The 19,665-nt window shown below is 40.5% G+C and overlaps 1 protein-coding gene across 2 annotated transcripts in view; it reads right to left on the bottom strand.

Annotated features, from left to right (window-relative positions):
- The window catches only part of CDH2 (cadherin 2), a 127,052-nt gene that overhangs the window by 11,213 nt on the left and 96,174 nt on the right, over positions 1-19,665 (bottom strand). For both annotated transcript variants that reach the window (XM_081918524.1, XM_081918523.1), the window contains exons 4-14: positions 19,447-19,593; positions 16,607-16,762; positions 14,543-14,687; positions 12,626-12,798; positions 9,089-9,226; positions 8,426-8,611; positions 5,499-5,755; positions 3,954-4,096; positions 2,424-2,657; positions 1,675-1,908; positions 120-259 (exon numbers count right to left, since the gene is read on the bottom strand). In XM_081918524.1, coding sequence (XP_081774650.1) covers positions 120-259; positions 1,675-1,908; positions 2,424-2,657; positions 3,954-4,096; positions 5,499-5,755; positions 8,426-8,611; positions 9,089-9,226; positions 12,626-12,798; positions 14,543-14,687; positions 16,607-16,762; positions 19,447-19,593 — 1,953 coding nt within the window. The remainder of the gene's footprint in view (positions 1-119; positions 260-1,674; positions 1,909-2,423; positions 2,658-3,953; positions 4,097-5,498; positions 5,756-8,425; positions 8,612-9,088; positions 9,227-12,625; positions 12,799-14,542; positions 14,688-16,606; positions 16,763-19,446; positions 19,594-19,665) is intronic.

The following is a 19,665-nucleotide window of genomic DNA, read 5'->3' as shown; positions in this document are numbered from 1 at the left end:
TCAGTATATGCACACAAACACTTTTCTGTATTATTTCTAAGACTTTCTATATCCCCCAACCCATCCGTTTCCAGCTGTTTTCTCATTGTGCTATTAGTAACTATGATCCCATTTCTCACCTGGTCTTCTTCTCCACCACCTTCTTCATCATACTTCAGGATATTGTCTCTTACATCATCTTCAGGGTCAATGAGCAGCTGTTTGGCCTGACGTTCCTTATCACGACGTTTCATCCAAACAACAAACAGCAGAACCAGAACTACAGGAGGTGGAGAAGAGCAAAAGCAGATTATATTAGCTCGTTTTCAGATTACTACTGTTTTAAAAACACATGGGGACCCTGTGGTCCTTCACAACTTCATTCATCCCTGATCATTGGTCATGAGGCTGATGGGAGCTGGAGTACAGTAACATCTGGAGGGCCAAAGGTTCTCAATCTGTTTTAGAAAGTGCATGAAATTAGTACATTCAATACTAATGGCTGATTTGCATTTTAAAGATCTCAAGCATGGTAAGGAGAAGAAAACTACTGGATGCACATGTCTTTGTAAAGTCTAAATGGTCAAATGCAAATCTGACATATACTGTATGTTGGTGACTTGTGAAAGTCAGTTGATAGTTCACGACACTCAACTAGTGTGATGTATCAGTGGAGTATGAGGAGCCCCAGCAACTTCTTCAGAGATTTCCGACTCCCAGCAGAATAGCTTCTTCCAGAGTCTCTGGTTAAGGGACTAACTTCTCTCCCACCCACATCAAAGCAGCACAGGGTTTATTGTGTCCAGCCACAAGACAAAGCTAAACACTACTATCTACGATATACAGCCCTTCTGGTCTTTGAAGTAAAGATACATATGTACAGAGAGATGTACTAACACTATCACCATGGTAGCTATATAGACTCCAGTTAATTCTGAATCTGATCCCTTGTGAAGATAGCTTTCCAAAAGAGGCCATGAACTGAAACTCTGCCATGGAATGATCAACTGCTCACCATTTCCAAATGCAAAGAAATCACCTTATAGTTGTGATGAAAGCACTTCAGAAGCTACAATGAGTGTAGAAACGAAGCAAGCTGGTTAACCCATGTGATGGCCTGCCACTCATGCGAAACAAAATATTCCATTAAGGGGTTACTAGCTTCAGCATGTCAGTGGCGATCACAGTATACTGTGGATTGCCTTTTCCCACAAGAACCAAACCAGGCTTTGTGATTATAATCTGAGGCCTTTCTTTGTGTGCCTCGTCCATGAGAAGTCTGGAGGATGGCAACATGAAAACAGGAATTTTCTGCAGCTCCCTGTTTGTGGAATGTTCTCCTCAGGGAGGCTTGCTTGGCGCCTTCATTACATATCTTTAGGCTCCCAGGCATTTGGCTAATTAAATAGTCCATGGCTTTTTAAACTGGGGGGCGGGTAATTGTTTTAATTTGTTATCACGGTGTGTATTTTTGTGTTTTTATATTGTGAACAGCCCTGTGACCCTCAAATGAAGGGTTCTATACAAATTTAATAAATAATAATAATAGTTCTCGACGAGCAATTAGTAGACCACCTGCAGACACACAAATCTATAGCCTATCCTTTGGAAAGACCCTATCAGTTGAAACATGTGTCTTTGCATCTTACTTTATGAGGCACTACATATCACTGGTCACATGGCCCCAAGACTTACCGAGTAGTATGATGATGCAGAGGAGAATTGCAATGATGGCCCCGGTGCCCAGCCCTGCACCTACAATCCTGTCGGCATCAGTGCAGTCTCCATTTAAATCACATTGGCAAACTTTCACCTTCAAAATAGACGTGCTGGACTTGGGAGGATTCCCAGAATCTGTTATTATTATTGGAACATCATAGATGCCAGCCTCAAGGTACTTGATCCTCAAAGCCAATTGGGCTCGGTCACCTGAACAAGGAAACAAGCTATGTAAATATGCTTTATGTGGACATGAAATGGCTGGAGAAATGTCTGTTCTAGGACCTCTTTCAGAACTGCATCTGAAGTTATTTTCAAGTGCACTTCTACCTAAACGTAGGTAGTGGCCCTCAGTTTTCCACTAAGTTATAGTCATGTAAGAAAACCAGAGTATGTGGATTCTAACCTTTTAAGTCAGTCTCTCTGATGCCACAAACAGAATCAGGGAGCAATCCTTAAGTATGGGGAACCAGTGTTAAGCCGGCATAATGAACACCAGTTCCAAACTCTGCTCACAATCTGGGCTACTGCTGACTAAGCCAGCCTATGCCAGGTAGAAGGAAAACAAACCTTTAAAAGAGAGTTTGACTTACACCACCCTTTTTGCTTGAATTAAATTACACTGGGTTGCCAGGTCACGTGCCCAAGCAGATGGGGAACTAGCTACTGAACATAACCCCCCAAAGATGCAAATATTCATTTATCAAAAAACCAATGCACATTACCACTAATACGAATAATGGTCCAGTTATTCCTAACACTGGAAGGATGATGTGGCAGTTCAAAGGCAAAGGGCCCGGCATTTGGATCAATGTCATCGTCTATGGCTGTGATGTTTGTTGCATTGGGTTGCAGTGTTTGACAAGTTGTGGCTTCTTGAGGATCCACTCGGGGAGCATTATCATTGATGTCGAGGAGATAGATTTGAAGTGTGCCAGTCCCACTCATTGGAGGGATTCCTTATAGAACAAGGAAAAGTAACATTAGCCTGATTTCTACTAAAAAGGGGTTACATTAAAAAGGGGGTTACATTATTTATTGCACATATACAAACACATGGATTATGAGTGTGCATGATAATATTAATTATATTAGATGTGTTGCAAAGCGTAACTTTGCTCTGCAAAATTAGGGTTGTGTTGAAACTAGGAAAGGGCATGGGAACTCTTTGCAAAAGATTTTCACCTCACTGCAAAAAATACTTTGTGGAATCACAGAATCGTCGAGTTGGAAGTGACCCTGAGGATCATCTAGTCCAACCCGCTGAAATGTAGGAATATTCTACTGCCGTACACAGGGACTGAACCTGCAACCTTGGTGTTATCAGCACCATACTCTAGCCAACTGAGCTATCAAGCTTCCAACATCGACAATTTTTCCAGAGTGGGAGCAAACAAGTGTGATAATTCAGAATAAAGGCAAGTGAGCACAAAAATAAAATGGAAGCTTGGTATCTCTGATAATGAAAAAAAAAGCAGCTGGCTGGCACTGCAAAAACAATAAAAGCAACACCTGCCTATGAACAGGAAATAGCAAGCAAGCAGTTCAGACTGCTGCTGGATGGGCCACACTATTAGGTTGCAATTGTGAGGTCCTATGCAGCATGGGAAGGTAAGGAGACATCTAAAGTGTGGGGAGAATGATTGGAGAAGAGGCTTTAGGTGGCTGCTGGCAAATCAAAATAAAGAGCAAGTATCAACAGGGCAACCATTTTGCCCTGAAGGGCCATATGTGGAGGTCAACAGGTGGTTGGGGGATGTGTTGATGGAACTGGCTATAGGTGTGGCTTGTTACATACACACACACAGCCTTTACCTCTCCCTTCCCCCTCCCTCTTAAAAAGTCCTCCAGCATGTTCCTATGCTGCCTCTCTCACCTTTATGCACTTTTCCAAACTGAGATAGGCACCATAGGTGCAAGGGAGGATGAGCCTTGGAAACATCCTCAGTTGGAAACATACTTAGAGCTGAAGCTGTTGCAATTGTTAGTCTATGGAGTTCTGCACACTGAGGATCTGCAGGTGAGGGTAAGGAAGGTGGCCAAGGGATATGCAGGGGGACAGGGAGGCCCAGAAGGCTGCAGGTTGTTCGCAACTGATCTATTTAACACCTGTACAGAAAGAGTCTTTTGTGTACTACACTCTATTACGATGCTATACTTTAGTGCGTATTTATATCAATATTTTAGCGTACCCCTCTCTGGTGAAAAAAATGGTACAAGAACAAGCAAACAAACCTTTGATATTAGGTACATACCATTGTCTGAGGCAAGGAAAGTAGCATTATACATGTTGTTTTTCACGTGTGGTGACTCTCTGTCCAGAACACCAATTGTTGTTACCTGACCATTAATGGAATCAATCTTTAGCCAATTAGCAGGATCAGAGAGTTTTGAGTACCTGCAGAAATTTAACAAAAACACACACACCACATTGATTTCCAATGTGCTTTATAAAATGAAGAAGAGAAAAGAAGGGCTCGTCTCAAGACCAGATGGTTGTTAAGGATTTATACAGATTCTGCTGATCAAGAGTCTGCGGGTTTGTTTTTTTTTTTTTTGCATTCTTAGGTATACACACTGGGTGAATGCTGTATAATATTTAAAAGACTTGCCTTGAAAGCATTATATAACTATTTTACATAAATGTTACATCACTGGTTATCTCTGATGAATTATTAAACTACATTATTTGGTTGTTTTGCAAATGCAAACCCACTGCATTTTGATATAAATACCAGCTGCTTGGGACTGGGTTAAGGGTTAGTGGGACTCCAATCCACAAAGTTTTTAAAAGCCCTCATTTACAGATAACCTTTCTGCTCCACTGAAACACATTCAACCTAGACTGAACCCAACTGAAAGACAGTGTGATGTTTCAAGCAGTGCTAATGCTTCAAGCAGGTTCCTGGCAAGGAAAGGTGAAACTATAATATGGAAGGAGGGAAAGGTGACAAAACAAACAAAATTAGAGAAAGATGGACTAATGGAAGAGAAGTACCTAGCTCTTAATGTGCTTATTTGTAATCATGGCAAGTTTCTCAAATGGTATGCAAGTTTCCCTTATTCAGGGGAACATGTGCAAACATACATCCAATCTTATCCCATGGTTCACATCAGTCTGATCTGATAAACCACTGTGTGGCTGCTATAGTATGTTCGATTGGGTGCAAGAATCCCAGCACCTATATACAAGGTAACAGAGCAGATGCTGGCCCTGTTGCCTACCCTCTAAGCCTTGCAAAAGAACAGGCATGTCATGCTAGGGCTACTTCACCGGTAGGGAAACCAGAAGGCAGCATTTCCTCCGATCCTGTTGCACAATTTCTTATGAAGCATGCTAAGCGTTCAGCTGCACAGACTAAGCAGCTGTTGGAAATGGCTGGAGATAATGAGGACATTCATGTATCTGTCCTAGAATTCCAACTCAGCTGGCTGTTAGGTATTTAAGCAGAAGGCAGCCTAATTAGCATGACGGCTAACCTGTTTAAAGTTAATCCATTTTGAGGCTTGCTATGCTATCAAGGCCCAAGATGACACAGGGGGGCATGCAGTGAGCCAGTGGAGAGAACAGAGTACTGAAAGCATCAAGCCTTGCTATTTCCATCCCCCCACATTTTCTGCAATTCTACCCAGGGTTTGTGCAGGTGGGCACACTGGACTAAATACAATGGGGCGAGCGTTGCCTTTTAACTGCCTGGTTCTGGCAGTGCTACAAGGCTCATGCATAGAGATTTTGATGTATAAGGTTCTCATGTACAAAGATTTATAAAGGTATAAGGCCGTTGCAGGCCCTACCGTACCTTAGAGTAGTCTGCTGCATGTAACGATCAGGGTCCTGAGCAGTGAAGGACGTTAAGACCTTGCCAGCAAGTAGCCCTTCCTCCTGACGCACGAGCTTTGTGACTGGGACAAAAATCGGGCTCTCATTCACATCAATAACTGTAATGGATACAGTCGCCGTTGATTGAGGAGGATGCTGAATTCCTTTTGCCAAAGGCACTTGGTTTTCTGCAGCTACTGTCAGTACAAACATCCTATTGGTCTCAAAATCAATAGGCTGGCAAAAGCAAAATGAGAACTGTGTTAGTAGTTGCATTTGTCATGGGGCTGCAGAATTTTTCAACATTTTAAGCAGACAGTTTATCAGACATGTTGGGGGGTAAAAACATTTATTTATGGCCTACAAGGGAAATATTACTTGCAGCTTCTTGAAGTAATTTCTGTCTTTAGGGAATTGTAACTTAAAACACAGGGGCCATGAGCACTGGTCTCAAACTTGCTCCTGAAAATTAAATCACCTCTTCCATTGTGTTGTGCCCTCTTTCAGGGCTGCACTTTTTTTGGGGGGGGGAGAAATGCTTCCCTTAGATCTGCACTGATTTTGATGGACCCTGGGTATTAAATATTCTGCTATGTCTAGGGGTATAACAAATTATCATTAATATTTGCCTTTTTTCGGACAATGGGATTTGCAAAATGAAACTTTAAAAGCAACCTAAAATATACCTAAAACAAACTTAAATACTTCAGAATCCTGTAAGTTTCTTTAAGATTATAACTGCATTATGGCACCTTGGGCTAAAGAACGGCTGAATATATTTTCTCCCTACATAGCTTATGCTGCTGAAATCAAGGCATAGAAATTTTTCATGGAAACTGGCAAAGGATTGCTTACTACAATACATCTCCATCAGGAATCATTAAACTGGATTAGAGCTAATAAGGGCTTAGCACTTCTCTTGGGAGATTCCACAACATTTAATTTATTTACCTAGTTTTACCTTTTTTTGCCTCTATTCTGACAGTTTTAAAATAAAGAATTTAATTTGAAACAAACTGAGCTGCTGCAAGCAGATTATACTCTGGAGGCTTTAATTTGCTTCTCTTTGGTTTGATTTCAGTGTCTCTGTTCTGTTTTCCATTTCAGAGCATTCTAGTTTGGAACTGCGAGTACATCATTTGCACACGAATACAAAACACATCATCATGTGCTGCTTATTGGCAGAACCTGATACAATTGGTACCCTTGGAAATGTGCAGCTACAGAGTCTAGAAACATGTGGAACAATGGCTGTGGCTCTCTTAGAGCATAATTCACATTCCACTAAAAAAAAAAAGTATTCAATTTTCATGGTTCGAAAATGTATATTCTATTGAAAATCATAAGGATGCCTATAATATCCTACTTATTTGTAATTTTCAATGCTTGAATGCTGGCATGAGCCATAAGAGTCCATGTTGAGATGATAATTTAGGTGTATGAAAATACAGAAGGTCAGAGGACAGTTCCCACTATCATACACAGACATGTGTAGATGATATCAACAGCAGCAGCAGCAGCAACAACAGCACACACACACACACACACACACACACACACATACACACACAAGCAGTTGTGGAGTTGTGTTTTGCCTGCTGCTTTTTAGCACCTGAGCATGTACAAATGCAAATGTAGCCTTTAAATACTGGGCTGTAGCCTTTTAACCATTGGTCTTCAGAGGTTCCAACTACACATGATAGTGGTAGACTGGCTGGTTAAATTGGTGAGTCTAATTTTAAGAGCAAAATCAGCTCTTGGGTGGAGAGGGCTGTTGGTTTTCCTCTCCAATCTCTGTCATCCAGACTCCATCCCTTCAATCACACTCTGCTAGTGGAAGGAAACACTAGTAGGGCCAAAAAGAAAGAAAGAAAGAAAGAAAGAAACCCTGGGGAGAAGGACTGTGGTGCATTCCTCTCACTAAAGCATCAATTTTGCTCTTTAACTCTCATCGGGACAGACTTGGGTTGAAACAAGCGCGCACACACGTTGTTTGATCTTAAGCAGCATACCTTTGCATGCAATTAACTTCAAGCAAGTGCAAAATCTGAGTCACAGAATCATAAATGTTTACGAAGGACCAGAAACACATCAATCCTATACTTCTGTTCAAAATCAAGGCCCTATTACATCAGCCTCTTAGAAGTGAAACTTTATAATCCAATTAATAATTGCTTGATAGTACACAACAAGAGGACAGGAGTGCCTGGCGTGCTCTGGTCCATGGAGTCATGAAGAGTCGGACATGACTAAACGACTAAACAACAACAATAACAACACAGCAAGAGCAAACTAGGAGCGGCTCACATAACCTACTGTTGCTTGGTCTATATGTCCATGATATATCAGTTAGACTTCTTTAATGCAAGAAGTAATACTAAAATACCTTATTCATTTGGAGATAGTAATATATGCTATTAGAAACAGCTTGGGTATATATATTTTAAAGTTTAATTTAACTCAGCCTGAACATTCCATTTAGCAACAGTGCAGTTGTCAAAATTCAAAAACTACTCTAACTGATATATAGGTCTGCTATGAGATCATTTAATCTACTTTCTGCCCTTTGAGGCTGTGTAATGAAATCCACCATCAACAAAACTTTGAGCTGGGGGTCGAGACTGGTGGAGCTTAAAAAGTTTTGGTCTCCTGCAAATAAAAATGGATAACATGCTCCTTTGAACAGTCTAGTTAGGTTCTTAAAAAAATTATAAGCTAGAATGACACAATGCATATGCCTAGGGAAGCTTCCAGAAGATGAATGCCACCCTCACCAGAGACAGGATATACATATATTTTAATATCTACTCCTAATCTGCCTGTTGGGTTTAACAGCCGGAGCTGTTTAATACTCAGCGCTCTGCCATTTATCTGAATCTGCTTAATTTGGTCGATGGCATAACTTACCTTCACAACAGTTACCAACCCATCGTTGCTGTTTGGATCAGTGTTGATAGTAAACCGGCCTGTGGGATCGCCACCAGTCATTCGGTACATGGCATTCCAAGCAGGAGTGTGTGGCTGATCCTTATCAGTCACCGTTAGATTAGCTACTGTAACATCCACTCTGTTTTCAGGGACTTCACCATAGAACTGCAATCGTAAGGCACACGGAATGACATGTATGTCACTGGTCACAGTGGCATCATGCAATCTTTTCCATATCGCTGCTACTCAGCAACACAGAGGTCCCCAGTTTCCAACTTAATTCACTCTGGTTTGAATGGTTTTCAGTTTGTATGGGTAACTGGGGTCAGCCCTTCTGTACAGGGGAACAACCCGACAGACAACTTCTATCAAATGGGAATGTGAACATATCATTCTCATATATAAATAGAGAGGGGGGGAGAGAGAGAGAGAAGGTGGGGGAGGTTTTGCTTTACAGTTAAATGCTGTGCTTTGAGCTGCATTTACTATGCTCTAAGAAGTAGCTATGGCCTTAGTTAAACCACTGAAATCCACTGGGCGACCCAATGTCACAAACATATTAAATCCATTTGGCTGAATCAGCAAGAATCTTTCTTAAGTAAAGGCTATTCGTACACTTCATCCCCTTTATCACAGACTTACAATCATGGCAGTGAACTCTGGAGGATTGTCATTGACATCTGTCACCGTGATGACAGCAGTTGCTGTGTTTGAAAGACCATATGTTGGATTTCCTTCCATGTCTGTAGCTTGAATTATTAATGTATACTGTTGTACTTTCTAAAAAACACAAAATGACACCACCAGGAGTTACAGACAGAGCTAACACTCTGAGAGGACAGCAGGTGTTCAATAAATTGTGCTTTGCTATGCAACGAGCTTATCACGCTGCTCATTCTGGTTAACATCACTTGAACTGAGGGTTGCTGGATTTCCAACAACGGATTGCATCTAACCACATTCAGCTCCATGAATTTTTGTTTTGGGTGATTTATAACTGCAACAAACCACAGTCTTCTTGACTAGCAAGCATTCACCACCCTGTCCCTGTTTGGGAACACAAAGTTTTGATTCTGGATTAACATTTAAAAAATACAAATGCTGTGTAGCAAATTCAAACCTAATCAGGGATGGGCACTTAAAAAAAAAAGGTTCATGAATGCTGAGGCTGGGAGGGCACATTCTTGGGCAAATGATTCAAACTGCCAAGGCTTTGTTGTGGGGGAACTTGAGGGTAATGTAGCGGCAACTTCTCAACATCACTATGGAAACCAGCACAGGCAGGGCTAACAGAAACAAGTTACTGGAAGAGAAACCCAAATCCAAATTATTTCCACAAACATTCAACATTGGGAACTAGATAGTCCTTCTTCTTCGACAGCACAGCCAGCTTCGATTGTTTTTTGTTTTGTTAAAAACAGCCTTTGGTATTAAGAATGCTTATTCTTACATTATTGTTGGGATTAAGCCAGGGCCTAGGGCTCACCCTTATCCTGAAGCTAGAAGTCTCACTGTTTAGGGATTATACTTTTTGTTTAATATATTTTTCAAAATCATTTTTTATAGTATTTCCTTGAGAGACTCTGATAATTCATTTGGTTTTTGCTGATGCTGTATACTGTTAAATGTAAATACACATTACTTCCCCCACTATTTCTGATTTGGAATTCAGCATTTTAATGCTTTTCAGATTGGTGGAGTGATATTATTGCAGAGTTCACTTCATCTTCCAAGCAGAAAACCGGTAAACGATAAAGGAATTTTGTTATTACTCTGAACTGTTACTGTCTTGAGTGCTTTACTGATGGAGCAAAAGAGACTTTTGTGAAAATGAACGTATTTAGAAAAAATAATTGTCTTTCATTGAAAATGAATTTTTCTCTCTACTCCCTGCACCAAAAACCTTTTAAATGTTATTTCTTGATAGAATGAAGTTGATATTTTCATTTGTCAGCATGATAATAAAACAAAAAACTTTTTCCCTGCCCTAAAGAGAGGCATGCATTAGCAAGGGTTGCCAAGTTACTTCAAAACTTCCCTTTGCTTCCAAGTCTTAGGTTGCTTATTCTATGAAGTGTCCGTTCTCTAGGCATGCATGAAAGCACATTTAACTTCCAAGCAAAAATAAAGACAGAATAAAACGGAACAGGATTTAATGTATACAGAATTTTAGAAGCTGCTATAAAAAGTAATAAACCATAACGAGAAAAAGAAAGTGATAAATATCTGCAGTTTTGCCTTTCAAGGCTGTTCATTTCTGGCTGACCTAAATGGGTGCAGCTAGGCTGGACTGTGGCTCAAAGAGGTTTGGCTTGCATATTCTTCACAAGCACACAGAACGTTGTGCACTGGATTCGGCCCACACCTAAATCCTCAACCGAGTTGGATGGCCCCAGACAATTTGAGTACACAGAGCTATGGATTGCCGTGAGTCACTGGATGAGCACAGAACAATCTGTGGCATCAGGCTGGAAGGAGAAGCAGGCAGAGAAAACCGTGGGCAAAGAGCAGCATTATTCCAGCCTACATCTTGTGGAGTGCAGGTGTTGCTTTGCAAGAGACTTTCCTGCAGGAAAGCTGTATACTAGCTGATGCGTGAGTGGATTAGATCCTGCACAATGCTAGCACTTTGCTAGTACTTTCCTTTGTGTGCAGGGAAACAGCTTGTGAAGGAGCAACTGCTAGCACTGCATAGGCTCAGATCCCTCTGCTTAACAGCTGTTATGGGTGACCATCTGATCCTGTTTGGTGCCAATGCACCGGCCCTTGATTCTGCCCCTGACAGGGAAATTGTTGTTGTTAAAGGAGGAAAATACAAGACACGTTTCATGAATTCAACAGTTGACATCAGGACTGTCTTCACCTGCATGAAAATGAACTAAGCCACACACTGAAGAGAAGGCAAAACTTCTGTAGGCTTCTTTACCAGGTGGCCTTGCACTCAACCTGGCTATTACGTGGGATACGTAAGTTGTACCAATCCTTCAACTTGGTTGCACATCAGTGGTTTCCAAACTCCCCCCCCCCCATGAACCACTTAAAAATTGCTGAGTGTTTTGTGGAGCACTTAACCATTTTTCTGCCTGTTGCAGCAACTGTAATGTGCTGAGCCAGATGCTATATGATATTTAATTGTATTTTCATTGTTTCTCTTATTTCTTATATTTTATTTTATTGCATTAAATTCAACAGAATTCAAATTGCAATACAATAAAATAAAATGTAAGCAAGAGAAATAAAATTAACAATCAATATGGGTATTTACTGCAGGCATGCCATGGATCACCTAAATGAAGCTCACGGAGGACTTTTAGATCACTGTTTGGAAATCCCTGCTCTAGGAGATTGGCAATACAGCCTGAAATGGTTGCAACCAGTGTTAGTCCTACCTAGTGTAGACCCACTGAAATGAATGAACATGATGAACTTAGGTCCATTAATTTCACTGGGTCTACTCTGAGTAAAACTTAGTTGTATATAATGCAATCTTTGCTCCTGTATTATGTTGTTTACTAGCTACACTGGGGCAGTTTTGGTTGAGCCAGTGATGGTTTCTTTAGCATTTCTTTCTCAGGTCACAAGCAAACAAAATCTTAGAGTTGCAGATGCTTAGAAATAAATGCAATGAACACTTCTTTAAATGTAGGAATGCAGCAACATATATGCTGCTATTATTACCAGCCTCCTCCCTACAAAGAATAAAACCAACTTCAAAAGACTCTTGCGTTTAGCTTCAAAGTCAAATGTTTACTGCTGACAACTGAAAGATCCTTCAGCGGTATATTAACCCCCATGTTGTGCCAAGGTATTAAAATCAAGGCAGAATTCTGGTACAGGATAATATTCTTTCATGAATAAAATTAAGAAGTGAGCAAACAAACCGATTAAGTAAATTTAGTAATAATAAACTGTGTTCCAATTTAATAACCCGAAATGAGGCTAATAAAATGCGGGAAGAAATTAGCACTTCCATCACTTCTCTAGGAGCTTTCAAGACAGAAATCCCAATGCTGGGAATGTCTGGAGCACCACAGTAGCCTTAACTCCAGCAAGCTAGACATTAATCATAACTTTGCAAAAATCACACGCATTAAGTTTCTACATGGGCATATAATATTGGTAGCCATATATATGATGAGGCAATACGGTTAAACATTTGCAGCACAAGAGCCATCTTACCTCTCTGTCAAGGCCAGCAGCAACTGTGATAATGTCGCCGGTTTCATTGTTAATTGTAAACATGCTTGGGGAGGGTGTGCTTGGTGCTTGTGACAAGATTCGGTACCTCAGCATTCCATTCAACTGATTCGGGTCATCAGCATCAATAGCAGTGACCGTCATTACATAGGTTCCTAACGAAAGAACAAATCATCTTCAAGGTTAAATAAACAGATTACACATGGTCACCCAGAAGCTCCTAACTTGGGTCTAAACATTTACTTCCTTGGACAAAACATTTCACATTCTTTCTCTTATTCAAACCACACACTTTCCCCCAAGGCTCGTGAGGACAAACTGAGATAGAACCACATGTCCTTATTCAATACCTAGCTCACTTGTTGCGGATTATCATCTCCCTGCAGTCAGGTTCTCCAAAATTTTAAATGAAGATGTGTACATTTAAATAGCTATTTCCCTGACTCAGCTCAAATGAATAGCATCATGCATAAACTAGTGTTTTTAATTTCCAGTGTGGGATAAAGGTTGATTTTGCAGAGAGTTAACGCTTGTCGGCTCAGTATACAAGCCTGAACAAAGAAAGGGCATTTCTAGTTACCATTTACTTCCCCTTATTAAGCTGACTTTTAAAACAGTGTTGATTGTTGGCATGTGATAGCGGTACATTCTGTTCTGCAAGACCATGAAAGGCCATGTCAATGGGATGCAATGGGAAATTAAGACAGAGAGCATCTTCTTATTATATGCACAAAAGCAAATCTGATCATGCTCCAAGACTGAGGATGATCAGTTTGGGAAGTGAACATGCCTTCTAAGAGTCTGATCTTGTGCACAAAAATCTTCCTAAACCTCAAGCAGCAAAGTTGAAAGATAAAGGTTATCTGACTCCATAAAGACCAGCATAAATATTTGGATCAGTATCACTCTTATTTCATCCAATACATTTTAAGAAATCAAAAAGCAATCTGTCCTTTAGTGTACATTGTATATTTGAATAAAATTTAAAAACTTTCCCCCTGAATTTCCCAGGAAGATCTTAAAACTGCAGGAAGAAGTTCTTATATCACTTGATAATGGTAGTTTGCTTTCCCATCAACCACTAGGTAGAGTAACCCAATTTGGCTTTTATTGACTTTTCTTTGAGCTAGCACATCACATAAAATTAAACTTTTCCTTGGTTTACATATGGATTGCCTACTTTCTCTTTATTCCTGTTCTCTATCTACAAAAGGAACCTGTGTGTGAAGCCTAAGAACGCAGGCAGAACTGAGTTCAAAGGTGGTGGTCGTGTTTACAGAGAGTGGGTAATCAACCATTATGTGTCTTCAGTTTCCCTGGAGGCCTGGGTACACCTTGAAACCTGCACGGCACTTTTACAAAAGCCTTGCAACTTGCTCCCAAGCTTCATATTAAAACTCTTTGTCAGATACTGTAGTTTCCTCCAAATATTCAGGAATTCTCTACTCTGCTTTAAAATACATGCAATAACCGTTTTGAGCAGGGGTTATGCTCCTGACCCCTGCAAATACCAGCAGAGGTGCGTAATCCCATTTCCTGTTATGTTCCCTTTTCTGGCCACTTCCGGGTTGTGGCAATTCACATGTGCATGGTCCTGCACATATTGGACAAGTGTGGTCCAATACAGGTCATTGCCTGTATGTTTAGAAATACTCAGTGATTCACATTCTCTTTGGATTTTCTTTAACACTTTCCATCCAAGCGCAGTTTGTCCATTAGGGATTTCAAAGAATCCTTCCTGTTTTAAAAACATTAATAATGTCTTGATCTTTTTCCCGCCACGCACCACTGAACGCAATTAGCTTATATAATTTTTTTTTGGGGGGGGATGAGAAAATATATTTTAACATTTTGAAGTTATATACATAATACATTGCTTAGAAAATTCCAGTGATTTACCTGGCTTTGATCCTTCAGGTACTGAACCATTCCAAACCTGGTGTAAGAACTCAGGCCTATTGTCATTCATATCAATGACATTAATAACGATGTCAATGGGATTTTCCACCTGGTTTCCATTTACATCCACGGCATGTGCCCTCAGCTGCAAAAGTCATTAGTAATTGAGAAAACTTGCAAAACGTGTCATCAGGCATGGCAATTAGTGTTGCTGACAGGACATTTTAAATGGAACTCAGTTAACTTGATTTATTTCAGCATCTTCTTTTGTTACCCTCTCTCTTTTAGTCACTTTGGCACCACTTCCAGGCCATCTTTGTTTACAGAAAATCTTTTACTATCTAATTTACTGAGAATTTAGGGTCGCTTTAAAGATTGCTCAGTCCAAATTTTTCTCCATTAGAATCAATCTTAGATGGAACAGTTTTCTGTTAGGATGGAACAGGTTTGTGGATCATTGTAGAAGACATGGTTGACCCCTCACATGTGGATTTACAATGTTCAGAATGATGCTGGAAGTTTTCATGTTTTCTTTCTTTATATTACATTTAATCCTATATCTGTTATACTTTGGTGTTGTTTATTTATTTTTAAAAACCATATTCTGCTTTTCACTATCTACATCTGTAAGTGGCCTACAGTGATAAAAATATACAAAATTTTAAACATACATCAAGCCTCAAAAAAAAAATAAAAAAAAAATTTAAAAAAGCAAAAGTAGCATACGGGTAAACTACCAAATCCCAGAGCCCTCCAAGATCTGAGGCCCTATAAACAAATCATTAATGAAGAGTAAACAAATGTTTCAGTTAATAATTATTTATCTTATTTTGCTTTTCAGTTTAGACAAAAGTAATTAAGAGGGAACATGGCTGAGATTTCTAAAGCTGAAGGAGATTCGAGATAGACAAAAGGAGGAACTTTTTCATACATGTGTTTTTCATTTGTGGAATTTATTGCTATGGAGTGTGGTGATGGCTACTGGCTTAGAAGGGATTAGACAACTGCATGGAGTACAAGTCTACCAATGGCTACGAGTCATGATTATATGGAAGCTCTAGGTTCACAGGCAGCATGGCACTGAATACTAGTTGTCCAGGAATTACAACAGGAGGGAACTGTCTAGATATATCTTTCATCTGATGCTGCAGGGCTCTTCTTCTGTTCAGAAGACTTTTCTTTTTTAGCATTAGTCAAAAATGGAATTTTGTATTCTAATAATCTTGCTGAGAAATCTTTCTATCCACCCAACTTACTGTTTCCTTTATGGCAAGGAATGTCAATTCTTACTGGATTAGGCTGCCCTACCAACAAGATGACATTCAGGCCCCTAGAGAAGTTGCTGGTACAGCTGCAGAAAGGTCTGCTGGTGCAAATCTCTGCTGGCAGTGGGGGGAGGGAAGGTCAGGATGGCCTTGGTTCCACCCCAACCTAAAGGTGAAGGTAAAGGGACCCCTGACCATTAGGTCCAGTCAAGACCGACTCTGGGGTTGTGCGATCATCTCGCTTTATTGGCCGAGGGAGCTGGCGTACAGCTTCCGGGTCATGTGGCCAGCATGACTAAACTGCTTCTGGTGAACCAGAGCAGCGTACGGAAACGCCATTTACCTTCCCGCCGGAGCAGTACCTATTTATCTACTTGAACTCTGACGTGCTTTCGAACTGCTAGGTTGGCAGGAGCAGGGACCGAGCAACGGGAGCTCACCCCGTCATGGGGATTTGAACCGCCGACCTTCTGATCAGCAAATCCTAGGCTCTGTGGTTTAAACCACAGCGCCACCCACGTCCCTTCCACCCCAACCTATTTGTAACCAAATGTGAAAAGCAGAAAATACAAAATGCCACATTCCTAATTTGCTTTATTTCTTTTGTCCAATACATTAAATCAGATTGAAGATGCTCAACTATGTCAGCAGCATGCTCTTAATATATATGAAAAGGAACAATGTGTAGAAATGCAGATCCAGTACCAATTCTTTAAATCTCCCAACTATGACATATGTGCCCTTCAAAGTCAAAGCAGATGTTAAGATCCTTGATTTAAAACTCTGGCTAAGAACTTACGTGAAAAGAAGCTATTTGCTCCCGATCTAATGGTTTTGTCACTGATAGTTGACCTGAGATTGGATTGATGATGAAGATGCCTGTTGGAGGCTGGTCAGCTCCTGGCCCAGTAACACTGTATCGCAAGGAAAGGCTTTTATCACGATCAGATCTGATCTATGTAGCAAGAAAATGATGGTTTTGTTAACATACACAAGTAATCAGAAGTGCTAGCTCTAAAAATACAAAAACAAATCCACTCTTTTGTTATTTTTAATCTTATTTATTTGCTCACTGCAAAAAGCAAAACAAAAAGCAGCCCAAGTTAGTTAACTTATCATTGGTAAACTTTACTTTGGCATCTTCATAATGGGAAAGGTGGAACTGGCACCCAGGAGTAGCTAACACAGATTTATCAAACATCACCATATTAGCCGAAAACTGCTATGAGTTTACTCGGGACAGTCAACTTCCTTAGCAGCCACATGTTTCAGCAAAGGGTTGCCTCAGGCACATTTGGTATATCTGTAAAGAGTTCCTCTCTGATCAACATTGCATCTGAAGAGGTGGTTGGAACAATTTAGTATTTAAGGTAGAAAATCAGTAACAATCATCCCAGTGTTTGGCTTGGAAAGAAACTGTGTCCATAGATCAACCATCTCAGTAACACAGAATTTGGTCCAGAGTATCCTTATGGCAGCATGCTATTTGTGACATAACATGTAATAATAGTAGGGTGACTGGATTTGCAGATTTCCCATTGACTTTTGCAGTCATCTTAGGATATAGGTTTTTTTTATATTTGGCATAAAAACAAACATCAGAATGGGCTAAGATCAGGGGTCAGCAACCTTTTTGGACTTGTGGCAATGTTTTGAATTCTGAGAGACTGCTGGGGGTGCCTATCACAAAGTGGCTGCTATGGAGCCTGAGTGACAGAATGTAAAATGGCTGCTATGCACAACAGCCCCACTCCACAACCACTCCTGACAACCTCATGCTTACCATGGGAAGTGAGCTATGTCCTGATGGTCCTAATTATGGACCCACTCAGATGCACATTGATGCTGTTGCTGTCTAACAAGAGCAGGGAGCATTCCTCAGCACAGTCAAACCTCAGTTGTCGAACGTAATCTGTTCTGGAAGACCGTTCGACTTCCAAAACGTTTGACAACAGAGGTGCGGCTTCCGACTGGTTGCAAGAGCTTCTTGCCCTCAAGAGGAAGCTACATTGGATGTTCAGGTTCCGAAAAACATTCAAAAAACGAGGTTTGACTGTACTAGGAAAAATATACAAGCTCTCATTTCACAGAAATTGTTTAGAAGGTATTTGCATATTTGGCCCCGTAGCTTCCTTTTTTAGGAGGTCTAGAGCCTTACTTAAAAAGAAGAAAGCTCAAAGGCTGTGGGGCATCCAACCCACTAGAAGCCTTCACAAGCACCATGGTACCCATGACTTCTAGGATGGCAAACTCTGGTGGTTTACCTTGTCTATATTCACACAAGGGCTTTTCTGAGTAGGTTGAGGAACTGAATCCGAATCTGAAGTTTTCAAGGCTTCTCAATAGAGGAACAGTCAGCTGTGCAGCAACCTACAAAACCACCAACTGGTGAAACTCCTCCTGACTCCTCTCGCTGGCTAGTCATTATATTCCCTAAATGACCAGCCTCCTCTTTCTCCTGGCTGCCTTCATAATTTCCTAAGAACAGCGAGCCCTTGCAGTGTGTGGTATTAGAATGTCTCTCCTCATGTAAATACTATCTCATGCACCACAGCTTTTATTTTCGCTCCTAATAACTACTGTGGTGCTCAGACATGTAAGTACACCAGACAGGTGGTTTGCCAACAATGTTATAATTACTTTCAAAACACGCCCCCTCCACAGCTGTGTGTACGAGACCTTTGCCATAGAAGGGCACAGTCTGGCTGCACACCACTAGCTAATTTGTCTGAGATACTCTGAACTCATAAAGTAAAGCATTTCGATGCACAGCACCAAACAGTATGCATAAACCTCAAGTTTCTCCTTATGATTTAAGTTCAGAAGACATTAAGCACTTTATTTACCCACTTAGCTCCATCCCTATCCCTGTCTGTGAAATTTGCTTCAAATCCTAGCATAAAAAAGGTGAAAAATTAATGGGTTTTCAGTTCTATTACGTTTGTTTTTTGGCAGGGGGAGGGAGAACAAAAGCTCTTTTTTTTGCATTTGAAGCTGAAAATGCCTTTTCTCATAGTTTCGCTGGTATTTCAGAACAGGATGCACTGTGTTGCTTTGAAACAATAGTATCTTCATTCCTAACATTCATTTCCAAACTACAAGAAAGAAGATTCCACCTAAACATTAGGAAGAACTTCCTGACAGTAAGAGCTGTTCGACAGTGGAATTTGCTGCCAAGGAGTATGGTGGAGTCTCCTTCTTTGGAGGTCTTTAAGCAGAGGCTTGACAACCATATGTCAGGAGTGCTCTGATGGTGTTTCCTGCTTGGCAGGGGGTTGGACTCGATGGCCCTTGTGGTCTTTTCCAACTCTATGATTCTATGATTTGTATATTGCAGTTAAGAAAACACGTGTAGGAAAAAAATCTCATTTAAAATCACATATGTGAAAAATCATTTTCTTCCACACTTACTTTCAGATTTAAGTAACTAATTTTGCATTTCCCAGAGGCTAATCAAAGCATATTGCAACCACATGATGTGCCTTCAATCTCACCAACTACTGCAGGGGAAACACAGAACTTTCAAACTAAACCTTGGCAAACAAGTAAAAAAAAGAGAGATTTAGTGCCAACCATGTTTGTTCTACGGTGGAATTTGCCATATATTTGTCATAGACATTCCTCTCTTCTCAGTCTTACCCTAACTAATTCCTGAGGAAAGGGCCCTCTGGAGTTTTCTGGCAAGTTGATTGGAGGGATGACCCAGTCTCTCTTCTGTCTTCGCAGATGGCCAATGTGCTTATTTTGGTGTCTTGGAAATACAATGTCTTCCATTTTCTTTTGCTCCTTTCCATGATAGGTAATGAAAGCAAACAGAAATTAGAACCTGAATTGGTTAGCTAATTTTTCATTGTGTGC

The sequence above is a fragment of the Podarcis melisellensis genome, assembly GCF_964234715.1.
Source record: "Podarcis melisellensis genome assembly, chromosome: 7".
Taxonomy (NCBI): domain Eukaryota; kingdom Metazoa; phylum Chordata; class Lepidosauria; order Squamata; family Lacertidae; genus Podarcis; species Podarcis melisellensis.
Note: the sequence above shows the minus strand (reverse complement) of the source record. Positions and strands in the feature narration are given on the sequence as shown.